The 13,692-nt window shown below is 44.3% G+C and overlaps 1 protein-coding gene across 1 annotated transcript; it reads right to left on the bottom strand.

Moving 5' to 3' along the window:
• Positions 1-47: 47 nt before the first annotated feature.
• On the bottom strand, positions 48-13,032 carry KLHDC2 (kelch domain containing 2). Its single transcript, XM_009574141.1, has 13 exons — positions 12,714-13,032; positions 11,794-11,873; positions 10,659-10,776; positions 9,166-9,281; positions 6,604-6,685; positions 6,432-6,515; positions 4,252-4,332; positions 4,116-4,174; positions 3,669-3,778; positions 3,156-3,228; positions 1,950-2,037; positions 679-731; positions 48-382 (listed from the first exon to the last, which is right to left on the bottom strand). The coding sequence occupies exons 1-13, from the start codon at positions 12,867-12,869 to the stop codon at positions 259-261; spliced, it is 1,224 nt and encodes a 407-aa protein (XP_009572436.1). The 5' UTR covers positions 12,870-13,032; the 3' UTR covers positions 48-258.
• Positions 13,033-13,692: the final 660 nt, after the last annotated feature.

Raw genomic sequence — 13,692 nt, 5'->3', positions numbered from 1 at the left:
GACAAACCCAGAACTAATTTTAGCTTAAGCACAGGATACATCTCCACTTGCATTAAATACATTTATTGCAAACGTCTTTACACAAAAATAGGTTCTCTCTAGGCCATTCACATGCAACTTAAAGGCAAGAAGCAACTACCTACAACTATAGGGATATTTAACCTATACAAGTTTAATGTTTGCCACACTTGGTAAAATTATTACATCTTTAGAACTGCTCGTCCATGCACAGCTCGTTCAGGGATGTCTGCAGAGGGCTCAGGAGCCCGAGGTGTTGTTGCTTCCAAACCGCTGATTGACGCTGTGCAGCAAGTGCTTGGGGAGGCAATTCCAGGAACTGGCCAGCATCTCCTTAAAGCAAATGACTGCTTCGAGGCACAGCCTTGGGGAGAGGGAACATGGCCGGTGTTAGCACGTTTTTGAGCAAGGGCTGCAAGGTAAGCTCATTCTTTACAGCTATTTAGCGAGGGCTTGTTTTCATGTCAGTGCCAAATGCATGCTTCTGAAAGGAATCTCGCTCTATTCTCTCATAATTGGCTGCTGTTCTTTTAGCATTCTTTAGGGGAAGAAATGTTTTCAAGTATTTTAGGAACATAAGAAACAGGTCTGGCGGTAACCCTGCACTACTTGTCTTAGATGGAGACAAGACAGTTTAACGTTAAAGTCTTGCTTTCTTACCTTACAAGAGATCTTGGTTGTAGAGAAAACACAAGTATTTCGTTACTGTGAGCCTGGGGGTGAGGAGAGAGGGAGAGAGAGAAGCAGTTTGGTTATGTGGAGTCACATCATTACAGCAGGAGCCAAACCAGCCAAGGCTCACACAAACGGCCCATGGAAAGAACGCAAATGGCACGGCTCTGGGGGCTGGAGAGGCTGACGGTGGGGAGTAGACTGGACTTCACATAAATCCCAAAGGCAGCAGACAAGCTGAATGCAGAATTGCTCTCCAAATCTTCCAATATGGGAAGTTAGGGGCCCTCAGGGAACTACAGGTGAATCAGAAAACAGATCTAGTGCCACCTCCTACAAACAGCTGGAGGGGAACGGGCACATGAAGTGGCCAGGCTCACACGATCTCCCTGTGCAGCAGCTCCTGTTGCTGTCAGACAGGGGACCGGGCTGGTGGAGCCCTGGAAGCAGCAGTCAGTGTGGGTGTGTAAGGGGGGGTCCCGTGAGCCCCGTGTCCTAACTGACCCTAGCCAACACCCGTGCTTGGGGAGGGGGGAGAACAGGACCATCACCTGGCAGAATTTCCAAGTCTTCAGGGATCTGCACTGAGGAACTTCAGACATGGGGACTGTATCAGGCTCAGCAGTCCATGTTTTTTGTTTTTGGTTTTGTTTTTTTAAATGGTTATGCCTGCTCCTTGAATGCACATAAAACGTATTATCTGCCAGAGCTGAGCTGCTGGTGCATAAAGAAGTGTTGCCCCACTCTGGTTTGCCACTCGCCCGTTCCAGCTGACACCCACTGGTTCTTACACTAGAAGGTGCTTGTTCCCGGTCACCCTTTCCAGCCAGCTGGTGTTTTTACAGACCTTGGGACACCCCCGTCCTGGCTGAAGAGCCCCTCTCTGCTCAGCCTGTTCTCACCAGGCCTCCCTGTAGGCGTCACAGTGAAGAAATTACTTTGGGAGGGGCTCCCTGAAAACACCCCCCTGAGAAGCACAGGGCAAAGCTAATGAAGTAGTTGGGAGAGAACAGGCTCCAAGCAAAACACACATGTGAGGGAAAGCAAGCCATCGTTTGTTTAAATAATGAATAATGACCTGGTTTCCAGAAAAGCAGCAAAACATTTCCCCTTCAAGCTTTGTTTATGCACCTTTGTCAGTCCTCATGCGATCACGCTGCCAACTGCAAGTGTTTCACACTTGCTGGAGTAGTAAGATGCCACGGCTCCTGCGGGAAGAGCCGGGCTGCACGGGAAAGGAAAGCTCGAAATAAACTTACAGCTTTAGAATGGGCAAGTAAGTTGTTGGCACAGCCCCCAAAGATGATCACCTCTCCCTCTTCGCTTGCACAAGCGGTATGCCACAACCTAGAAACAGAAGTCAGCACTGCATTAAACCAAAAAACACCCCACCCAATAACGCATGTTTAGGATTTGTATTAAAAGTTAACACATGCAAGTTTGCCCTTCCACCAGTAAGCTGCAGACATGACTAATTCAACAGGAGTTTATGTTCAGAGAAAGAAAACTGGTCAGCAAACCACGGGCTAAGGTGTGCTGGTTCGAGCAGGGCTGCGGAGCGGCGGGGCTCAGCGGCACACTGCCTGCAAGTGCAGGCTTGTGTGAAACCCACAGTCCTGTCGCTTCTGGAGGATGGCTGCAATGATCTGCTTGCACAAACATTATAGTCATGGCCCACTTGAGTCAAAAGACTGAACGAACACAGCCAGTCAGATTTTGTACTGCTCTCCTAAGACTTGGGAAAACATCTCATCTCACACGTGTGTTCAGCAACAACACGTCACTGTCCTGCTGCTCCAAAGGGGGGAAAACCGGGTGGGGGACAGCGGCTCAGCCTTGTTACTGCCCCAGGAAAACAGACCCCTCCTTGTCCCCACCAGCAGCAAGCACAGGACCAAAGGGGGCAGCCCAGGAAGTATCGCTGCTTTAACTCGTTTAACCTTGGATCAGAACACTTCCCCAAACAAGATGGATCGCAGTAACTCACATGACACGAGTGTTTTCAATGCCATATACATGCATCACAGTAGTTTTGATGCTTTTAAATTGCAGGTCATCATCTCTTGCAGGAAGACAAAAATACCCTAGGTGTGCTCAGGATTAGCCACCAGCAAGGATGCTCAAAGCAGTGACAGCTGCCTGTGTCCAGTTAGGTTCCAGTTAGCTCTTGTGCTGGCACTCGTAGCTCAGACACCTCTGCAGCCAGGAGATCAAACCCTAAATCCCCGTGTTTCCTGCTGTTTCACAAACATTGAGCTATACGATACCTCCAGCGCCAGTCCTACAGTGGTATTCAAATTGCATTTTGTGTGCACGTTCAATACACCCGCATTTCTGGCGTAAAAGCTAGCATCTGTATTGTTAAGAAAAACGAGCACTGTAAAGAAGAACGCATGTCCTCTCTCAGCAACATGAAAAGCTTCCTCACTCTTTTTAGTAAGTTTCCAGGAAAGTGTCTACCATACCTTGGTTTTTCAGAATAATTATGCTCAAACTGTATCCACTCGTTCTTGCTGATACAATAAATCCAAGCATCACCTGAAACCAAGCAAAACCCCAAATACAAACAGTATTGTTAGTTCTTTCACATTTGCTGCAATACACATGTACTCTGGCGTAACACAGTCCATTTCTGTTCTTAAATAAATCAAGTTTTTTAGGAAAAACTCTATGAAACTTTGGGCTGGCTGTTTGAAAACAGGCAGAAGGGAAAGACAGAGAATTCTAAAGCTCTTACTAACTGCAATTTGCATTAGATGGTACATTTTTAGAGCAGATCAATTTCTATAAATAATAGTGTCTCCACATACTCAGTGACTCCTACTCTGTGAAATTAGCTGTGGACCATAAGGAGTTAGATCACAGGTGCATGGAAGGAATTTAGGAAGAATGTAAGGTGACTAGGCAATAATTCAAGCTTCTGTGCACAACTGTTTAAGAACACAAAGACAACACAAAATCCTTTTGGAATGACTTACTTAATGGCTGCTTGTCAGTGGTGAATCCTCCAAAGAGAAAGAGGTGATCTGAGGAAATTGGTGTTAAAGAATGCCACGATCGGCCAACTGGGCAAATGCCTTGCGTGATTCTGTGTTTCAATAAAAGCATCATAAATTACACATGTGCTACAATAAAATACTGCTGCTCTCTTCTGCTCTGATTATTTTTCAGTATTTGAAGGATGCAGCTTCATACTGCGCATAGCTCATGACCCAACAGCAAGTTTAATTTCTTTAAGAATTTTACCCGTATCAATACTTTAAAAAGCCAGACAGCAAGAGTCAGCAACTGATCGGGAGAATGAGTTCTACTTGAGTTTGTATACTTGCTGGAGTTTACCAAGTTTCACTAGAATGATTAGATGTGAATAAAAATGGCACCTTCGTATTGCTTTACAAACAAAAGAACTCAAGTTTAGTACCTACATTTCATTCCACTCCCACGTATCCAAATTCAGATAGTAAAGATCGTTCATTCTGGACTCCTACAATAAAGCAGACCATGGTTGAAATACTCCGTTTAGGTTTCAGTAACACATCGTTAAACTGGGCTGGGGCTTACTCTGTATCTGCCACCAAACACGTAGCCTCTGTTCCCAACTGTAGCACAGGCGTGAGCTGCTCGCGGTGATGGAGTTTTACCCTGGGAAAAGAAAATGTGACATAAGAAGATAAGTTTATTTGATACATTAACAAAAAGAAAGAAAATGCCATTTCACCAGAAACCTGCAGTAGATCAAGTGAAGAGGAGCTGGGCTGAAGATGCCCGTCACGCACACGAAGCAGCACGGCTACGGCCGCCCCAGGCACCCTGGCAGGCGTGGGGCACGGCAGGGCAGAGGCCCGGCTCCTCTCAGCCCTCCCACGAGAGCTCACCTGACACCGCGCTCAAGGCAAAGCAAGGTCTTGCAGTTCCACAAATCACTCACCCAAGGAGATGAAACACTGAACTAAAGTCAGATTTAAGGCCAACACGGAACAGAGAGTGAAAAAACATCCAGTAAGTCATTCTGTGTGCAGAAACTTGCTTTTTTTGATGGATGGAAGATCAGAAAACTCATTAAAAATGGGATTTTTTTTTTCCCCTTTTTAAGTGTCAAGGTATAAATTTTGCTTTTAGAAGAGGGTTCAGACAGTGACAGAAGACCTCAGACTGTAAATGAAACAATGACAATAAATCATTAAACAGTATTTTTCTTGAGTCACTTCTGAAATACTTGAGATTTGTATGTAGTAAGACAAAGCAATTCTTTGGTAATCTGAATAAGGAGTTACTTATCTCAAATTTAATTTCCTCCAATTCTGTGGCAATATCACTCCATTTGCCTGTTCCTGAATACTTCTGGGACACTTCAAATGGTGTGTATTTGCAATTACAGAGTGTTCTGTTTTGTTTTGACCACAATTCAGCACCCAAGTGAAATATGCCAAACTGTCACATTATGGTGAGGATGACAGGAAACCATACATTTCGTTTTCCTGAGCTCCTCATGAGCACAATGCCACTGAAGCATGAAAGAAAGCAAGTCAACAGGAAAAAAGATTAAGAGAGAAAGACAGATCAAAATAAAAGGTAAGTTTCCCATTTTTGGAGAGCAGAGAGGATGGTTTAAATTCAGTTTAAATGGCCTCAAGAATGCTACTGAATAGGCAGCAGGTAATTTTTATTTTGAGGGGATGTTTCCAAGGTTAGTTCTACCAACAGTGTTTCAAACCTCTCTCGTAACAGTCCTTCCCCTACAAGCATGTTGTAGGTAAGGCTGCAAACGCACGCTAATGACACCTCACGGAGTCCATATATAGGAGAGAAGTTAACAGTCCCAGTTCGCTGGCAAGAGAGCAAGGTGCAGGAAATTAAGACAGCTCGCTCAGGAAGCGCGAGAAGGGAGGAGAGCCCTGGTCTCACAGTCCTAAGCTTTAGCTCCTGGCCAGGTTTCCTCCCCTGGTTGGATCAGTCAGGCTGCATGTCCCAGGAGAGAAGCCAGAACAGCACAAACCAGCAGTGCTGCAGATGCCGTGCTTCCCACCAGCCACGGCTAAAGCGAGCGGCCGGTGATTCATCCCACGGAGAAAACAAACTTAGCAAACACCAGTGAGAGAAGATCAGCTCCATATGGTCCATTTGTGGAGTCCCAGTCTCATGACCCTGCAAGGCATTTCTCACATCCTCCTGCTAGCTAGCACTAGGTATTTCAGAGGGCTCTTCCATCTTTTCTAACTCCTGGCATTTAGGGACTGGTTTACAACCCGAAAAAGGCAGGATCACAGAGCACCTGACACCTAAGCACTTGCCAGTTAAAGACTGTTTACATGTAAACAATGCTGCAGGGTGGAGTAGGAAAGTAGAAAAATCTATTTTGGGTGAATTTCCGTGCTTCTTGCTTGCGAACAGTTAACCACATCTTCTAAAATAATGCCAGGGAGATACAGACTAGAGATAGGACCCCCCGATGAGATACAACAGGTTAAGACAGCTTCACATTGGAATTTACCCAAGCACACAGCCAGGCACTCAGAACATCTGCGGCCCAAAGCCATTGCTGCTGGGACAGGCCACTACTAACCCTGCACAGCGGCCATTTTATCAGCACCCTCTTCTAACTTGACACAAATTAAAGCAGTGAACCCAGGCCTAACAGAGTCATGCTTATTTTCATAGGATGCTACAAGAGATATGGCACACAGTGCACATATTTCTTAAGAGCTGTAACTTAAAATAACTGACATAAGGCTAATAATTACCGTAGTTATAGGCTGGCTCCAAGTAAAAGTTTCAGTGTCCAGAACATGCACGTGGTCGTTCCACCCTCTAGGAAGACCTGAATTCTTTAAAAATATTCAATAAGCAACAATTTTTAATAAGCACTAATTAAATATTGAAGTTTAAACAGAAATTACTTCCAGGTTTACTTACCCAAAAAGAGGTTTCATCAAATTCAAAAGTTCCCCGTTGTTTCCCTTCAGGAAAATAACCATAGCCTCCAAAAAATATTAGCCTGAAACAAAATGTACATCAATATCTGTTAGAAATACTAACACATCTGTTGCCACAAATCAAAGTTCTGTAAAGGCTGTGCTCAAACAGAAGACAGGAAAACCAGGGAAGCTCCTTTGGCTTCATTATTTCCCATATGTCTACAGTGCAAGTTTTCCAGGTGTGGAGCCCTGTTTCTTGCCTAATCGACCCTACCACCCACATTAAATCCCTCGGTAGCTGTTTCCCAGGCCTCAGGCTTCTAAGCCTTGCTCTGGTTCCAAACGTGCAAGCCTACCAGGCCTGCTGCCTGGTCGCTGCGCTTGAGCCTTTGCTATCGGAGCTCCCACACAGCGGCCACAGGTGTTCATTCCTGCAGTTTCCTGCCTCCACCCTTTCCAAGCCCTCTGCCCGTTTTCCCTGAGCCCGAAATGTTCACAGACACTCCTGTAAGCAGCAAAGGGAAAGCGTTACAGCTTGGGCACGGTCACTGTGGAGCTGCGTGCTAGGCAAGGCAGGGCAGGAGGACACTATGTGCCACAGACCCGCTACCAATGAAGCTGCCTGGGAAGTTTTTGGTTTTGGGGAAGGAAGGCATTTTCCTTTGTACTTGCTGCATTCTGTTTCAAAGCCTGAAGAACAGTTACTATGAGCAGTCACTCATCTGTTTTTACTGTTCTTTTTGGTTTTTAAAATGTAATTTACCTTTAAGTTTTATGTTTGGATTTTAGCACATATTAGAAACTAATGGCATGGTTTTGCCAGAAATTCTTACTGAATTATGAAGTAACAGAAAACAATCTACACCACCTAACTAAACACCCACAACTCCTGTCTTGCACAGATTCACATCTAAACTGATCACATCAAGTATCATAACCGTAAGCTTTCTCTCCACGTCAAGAATCTGAAAACTGGCACCGCAGTCAATTTCCTCTCTTTCATGAGTCTCTGCAGCGCATCCCACAGAAAATACCTTAACAGTGAGCTTTCTCGCCACGTAATGGACAAAGCAGCACAGCCATCTGTAGCGTTATACACCAAAATCACCATACACGGTTCAAACACAAGGACATAGAGCACCCCAGATTTCCTCTGCCTCAGTAGAGCCAGAGGCGATACAGTCAAGACCAAGTTGTGCTAACAGGCAGAAGATGGCTGTTCTGTCCAGGTAAGGTTTTGTAGCAACAGCTTAAACCCCTACCCTGACATGACAAGACAGTAAGAGCCTGTAACCGTTGCCAATTGTGACCAAAGAAGAATGAGAGGCCCCTGACCGTCACCTCGCACCAGACCTCCTCAGCGCCTGGCATCACGTACCCCAGCAGCACTGCCCACACCGGGCACATGGCCCACAGCCTGCGGAGAGAGCCCTGCTCTGCAGGGATCAGCCCTTCCAGCTTCTCCTGCAAGGGGACAATTCTGGCCATGTGAGCTCTCACCTGTGCCAGAGCATTTTGGAGTTCTGTTCTCTGGAAGCCAGGAACCCTCTGAGAAACCAGCCCTGGGTAGATGCTCCAAGAAGAAACCCAAAAGCCCCTGACCTTCCCTGAGATAATTCATTTCCATCTCCAACCTCCTGAGCAGCTGGGATACAGCAAGCCTGTGGAAGCAGGAAACCACCTACCTACAAGAGGGGCTTTCCTCAGCCTACCCTCCAGTGCCAGAAGCTGGAACAATCTCACCACACAGCTCCCTGCTTAGGGGACTAGCACTACACTAACCGAACGGGGGAGGAGGGGGCAAGGCAACAACGTTTTGCACATCAGCTCATCTGGCTTCAACACCTTCTCCTTGTCTTCCTCATCTTTTCCAAGGTTTGCAATGCCAAAAGGCCTTCTGGCATCTCTGGGACGCTATCCCAACACATTAAATCAGATAACATTAACCACAGTTCATCTAACACATTCCTTGTTTTGTGCAACCAGCACAAAACACACCGAATTAAGCATGTGCATTGCTGAAAAAGCCACATGCAATTTTAATATTAAAATGGCTTCCTGCTCTTCAACTATCAAAGAAATGCAAGCTGTCCAACAAGACATGACCAAAAGACTGCATTTTGTGTAACACCGGGAATCCTAGAACAGGCTTCTGTGAAGCAATTCTATGCTGCAATTGCCAAGAGGAATGATGCTGATACAAGCAACCACGATGCAGTGTCTTTAAAGCGATGTACTGAGAATGCACCGTGGAAGATTTGTCTGTAATGAGCCTACATTTTGGATTGTGACTCACACAGATACTTTGCAGCTTACATATACCCAAATTGGGAGTGAGGTTTTTTGCTTATCAACCGTTGAAGGACAGAACAATTCTAAAAGGCTGGCTGGGGAGGGGAAGAAATCCAACATCTTCCTGAAGCACGTATGTGCTGCAGACAAGAAGTCCTTCTGCAGCTCTTGTTCAAACAAAAAGACACAACAATGACAAGGCTAAGAGCGATTAAAAGCAAACACACGCGCAAGGACAGCTGTGCTGACTTTGTTGCTGGAGCCTTACTTGTTTTTGTAAACCCAAACGCCAAGTTTGTCCTTTGATGAAGGGGGTACCCCCTGACACTCTACTCTGACCCACTGCAGCACTTTGTCCGTGGATCTGGAATTTAACATGTAGAACTGTAGAAAATAAAAAGATTTTTTTTACCCACACAGTTAGCTTAAAGCTTAAGTCTGACTGATGTTAAAATACTAACTTTTAATTAGCATGTATTGGTATAGAAATAAATTAAAAGTTCTTTTCCCAGCTGCACAGAGCACTGACAATGTTTGGAACAAAATATGGATCCAAAGATCCTTATCTTGTTGCAGACTCAAGTTCCCAAATACTTTTTTACAAAAGTAACAGGACTATGGACATTGAGTTGTACCATCCAAAAACTGAAATGGGATACAATGAAGGTGTGTACAAAGTAGCAATTGTCTTACAATAAAAAAAAATCTGTTAAAAAAAAGTGTTTTTTTACGATATCATCCCTTCTCTGTGTGTTACATCCTTTTACATGGAGAGAAATAGCTGATACACATATATAAACTAACTGAAATGTAAGAATACCACAGCAGGAAGGAAGCAAGTCATACTTTACAAATGTAGTTTGTTTCAGACTATTTGCAATCATTGCATCAAGCTACTTTCAGTTTATATTTAAGAGCGAGGCCGAAAAAACTGTTTAATTTAAACCACACTTGCAGAACATCAGAAAATATTATCAGAGACTCCAGAGAAGAATAACATTTCAAACAACTACAGAGCAGTTATAAATCACCTCCTGATATTACTTCAGTGAACTCTGGAAATTCCCATCTTTCAAAAGAAGCAAACTCAAAAGCACCAACGCAATACAATTTATAGGGTGAATTGCTCAAGAACAACTGCAACCAAAACAAGTAATAGGTCATGGTGTTTCTTCAGTGGTGTAAAGCTACCAGAGTACAATCATCATGTGAAATGATGCAGAGCTGAAGGCTGACCCGTTTTACAAATGTCACATTATCTGACCTGTTGCAGAGAAATTAATACACTAAACTGGTAAAAGTCAGCCAGCTAATCACCTGCATGGAAAAAAAACCCAAGCGGTAAGCACCGTATTTTGTTATTCAAAACCTCTTAGGCAAGTACAAAAAGAACACGGCTTCAATTAGTTCACATCTGGGGAAGCCGCTGTCAGGATGAGAAAGCTGGTTATCTGCTTCCAAGAACTAGAGAAACAGCCAGTAGATGAAAATACTACGCTGTAGAAGCCACGGAGGACACAGTGACTGGATACACATTCAGCATCCCCTGTTATTAACATTTAAGCTCTGCAGCAAGATCCAACCTGCCCAGTCATTCAGAAGAAAAAGTTTCCTTGATTTGTTAAGATTATACATTTCTTGCTTTGGATGGATGTTAATTAACTGAAAAGGCCACTTCTAGTTTATAAAAAATGGAAACAAAAGCTAATGAGGGGAAACTTATTCTATTTGAGAGGAGGGGTTTACCTTTAAATTACTAACCTTGTTTGTATTGCCACGTGCATGATGTCCTCCAAATAGGTACACTACCCTGTCTACACACACGGCACAACTTCCAGACATGGAAGGTGGAACATCTCCCTCTGTTTTACTCTTCTTCCTAGAAGCACAGTTTAAAATATTTCATCTGATAAAAATGAACAGTAATGATTTTATCTGCAGTGGAATTTTATAACACTACCAGTATGTTTTTAATTACAATAGGTCATTGGGGACCATTCAGTTATGAGTTCTTCACACCCTTGCAGGTTTAACAATTTACAGCACTAACCTGGTATGACGGAAGGGGGTGGGGAAAAGACAATTTAATTAATACATGTTTTGTAGGGGAGGAATCCCGTCTGCCCAGTCCAGGAGTTTGGTATGCCTTTCACGTTCAAAATCCCAGAAAGATCCTCAGGCAAAGAGGATGCACGTGTCTAAACTGAAGGTTTCTATTTTGCTACTGGATTTTTAGTGTTTGTAAACATTACAACCACAAAGATGAGCTTCCTGCCCATGTCCAAGGTTCTCCCGAACCACAATGAGGACTGGAAGCACTGCTGAAATAGCATTTTCTGCAAAGCGCTGAGGGGACTTGGCTTCGCAGCTAGCTGCTGAGTTGGAGCACTGGATTCCCTTCTCTTCCACTATCAGGCACGCAGGTTTCGCACAACTTCCAGGCTCCCAATGATCTAAGATGACACAGTAGTTTCTTTGGCTGCATCAACTTTTAAGAACAACTTCTTAAAAGCATAACAAATAAAAAACTCAGTACAGGTTCCCTCACCAATGTATCACTGTAATCAAAAGTGGTACAAATACAATTTTCAGGTGCTGTATCCTATACCAGGCATCCCAAAACACTTCACACTGTTGATCACATGCTCCTGTCCAAGATGCCTGTCCAAGCTGCCTTTCCTACTTCACCCTGTGAAAACATATTTGTTGTTTTCACAGAAAAAAAAAAAAATTGGAAATATTTTACACGTTTATGCAACAGTTTGATAGGTGGGAACAAAGAGATCAGGGAATTCTCTCTCTGTTCACAGATCCTCAGCATGCTTTCTATACCAATTTAAGAATTTACCTTTTTTTTCCCAAAAAAAACAACAATTAAGTTAATTATTTACTGTACCATCTTCCAGTTTCCATGTTGTAGATCCATATTTCATCTCTAGGCAGATAGAAGTCATAAAATCCCCTAACTTGGGCATTCTGCAGAACAGGTCAGAAAAGAAAAAGCAACATTAGAAGGATGCTTGACATACTGAATTACAGATTCCTGTGAATGTTTACACCCCCTCAAAAATCTAATCACAGAACAGAAAACAGCAGGAGCAGTGCCTGCTGCAATCCTGTGCACAGCAGCCCTCGGAGCACAGCTATTAGCCTATTTTAGCTTCTGCTGGGGACCAGACAAGCTCCCAGCAGAGCCACAGACTGGGGTAAATGGAAGTTAAACCTCCTTTTCATAGCCCAAGCAGGATATCTAGGGTGCATAAATGAGCCAGAATTTCCTTTTCCTTTTCCCATCCCCTGCATGACACCACCAGAACAATACACCAAAGCTTCATCTTGAGCTACCAATTTATTTACCGAGTTCATTGACAATTCATCTTCATTCCTGTCAAAATTGTAAAAGGACTTGGTTCTGCTTGCAGTACACGCACACCTCAGTGTGATAAATAACCAACCCATGATTATCAACATGCAATATATAGTTGTGCTGATAATGCTGTAAATAGAAGCACTGTTTTGCACAGTGTGCATTTCAAATCAGACAGTATTTCCTTCTCTTCCAATAGACATGTGAGTTGACAAAGGCAGACAACACCTTGCATCCCACAAAAGCTATCTGTTTGCCAAGATCTGCATTTAACACTCACGATTTATTTCAACATTTCAAAACTCTTAAATGTCATATTCTACTTTGATAACTGGAGCTTTTCTTTTCTGGGGGAGGGATAATTTTCCAGAGTCACTCCCAAACTAATGGGACGTAATTACCAGCACCACGGGTGGCAGAAGGCTTACTTAACAAGGAGAACACCGTACCTTATAGCCTCCCCAGACATACATGCAGCGTCCATCAGTGACTGCCACGTGCCCGCTGCGCTCAGCAGGGCTGTCATTCTCCAGCTGCTCAAAGCTGTCCTCAGCTGGAGCCGGGAGCTCTTCTTCTGCCTGCAGGTCTTCGTTATCATCGGCCATTTCGATACAGTGCTACGTGCAGAGAATAATACATAGCATGGAGCTTTGAGAACCATCAGGAGAAACCACCGGAGGAAAAAACCAGAGAAACTACACACTGTTGTTTCTTTCACAATGATGTTTCAGTGGAAGAAGTTATCCCATCAGTCAAGAAAGTTTCAGATAGGGATTCCTCAGTTGTGTGTAATTTCTAATCGTTTCAGTTGCCAATTTAAGCCAAGGTCTCTGTCTTTTTTAAAAAAATCACACTTATCTATAAATGCATTAATTGATGACCAAAAAAACAACCCACAACGGAATAAATTTGAAAGCTTTGCCTACAGTATGGTTTTCACAAAAGTGAGAACTCCTGCAGCTTTTCAGGCAAAGTCCCTTTGGGCTACCTAAGCCAAGCCTCCCACACACAAACCTCCCCATAGCTGTCAAATGCAGGACATGTTACCTATGCTAAAAAAAAAAACCCACACCAAACCACAAAACAAAGCCCCTTGCCCCAGATCACGCTGGCATGCAGAAGGCGTGCGTCCTGGAAAGATGACAGCTACGCGCAGCCAGCCTATGGCTCCCGAGCACTGTGCAGCTTAGGGGTAAGAGCAGCCTCCACGCCAGGGTTTTGGTACGCGAGGAGCCCCAGGGCCACGCTGTCACTGGGGTCACTGGTAATTCAAAGCCCCAGCTATGGGAGGAATCAAGCCAGGAGGAGACGCTGAAGTCAGCGCTGCCAGATCATCCGGGAAGCTGTCTGTACGCTCTGCCTCAGCCTGGAATGGAGCAGGGGGACCCCTGAAAAGCCAAAATCCCCTTCCACTTAGGAGCCACTCAG

This window comes from Fulmarus glacialis, unplaced genomic scaffold (genome assembly GCF_000690835.1).
Source record: "Fulmarus glacialis isolate BGI_N327 unplaced genomic scaffold, ASM69083v1 scaffold2773, whole genome shotgun sequence".
NCBI classification, from domain to species: Eukaryota; Metazoa; Chordata; class Aves; order Procellariiformes; family Procellariidae; genus Fulmarus; species Fulmarus glacialis.
Note: the sequence above shows the minus strand (reverse complement) of the source record. Positions and strands in the feature narration are given on the sequence as shown.

Bases quoted from the DNA above. Each gene is read 5' to 3' on its own strand.
- KLHDC2 (XM_009574141.1), bottom strand. From the start codon at position 12,869: ATGGCCGATGATAACGAAGACCTGCAGGCAGAAGAAGAGCTCCCGGCT. The intron at 9,282-10,658 runs GTTAGTAATTTA...TATTTTCTACAG, and splicing joins CACGTGGCAATACAAACAAG to TTCTACATGTTAAATTCCAG. The intron at 2,038-3,155 runs GTATGGTAGACA...TTCTGTTTCTAG, and splicing joins AATTATTCTGAAAAACCAAG to GTTGTGGCATACCGCTTGTG.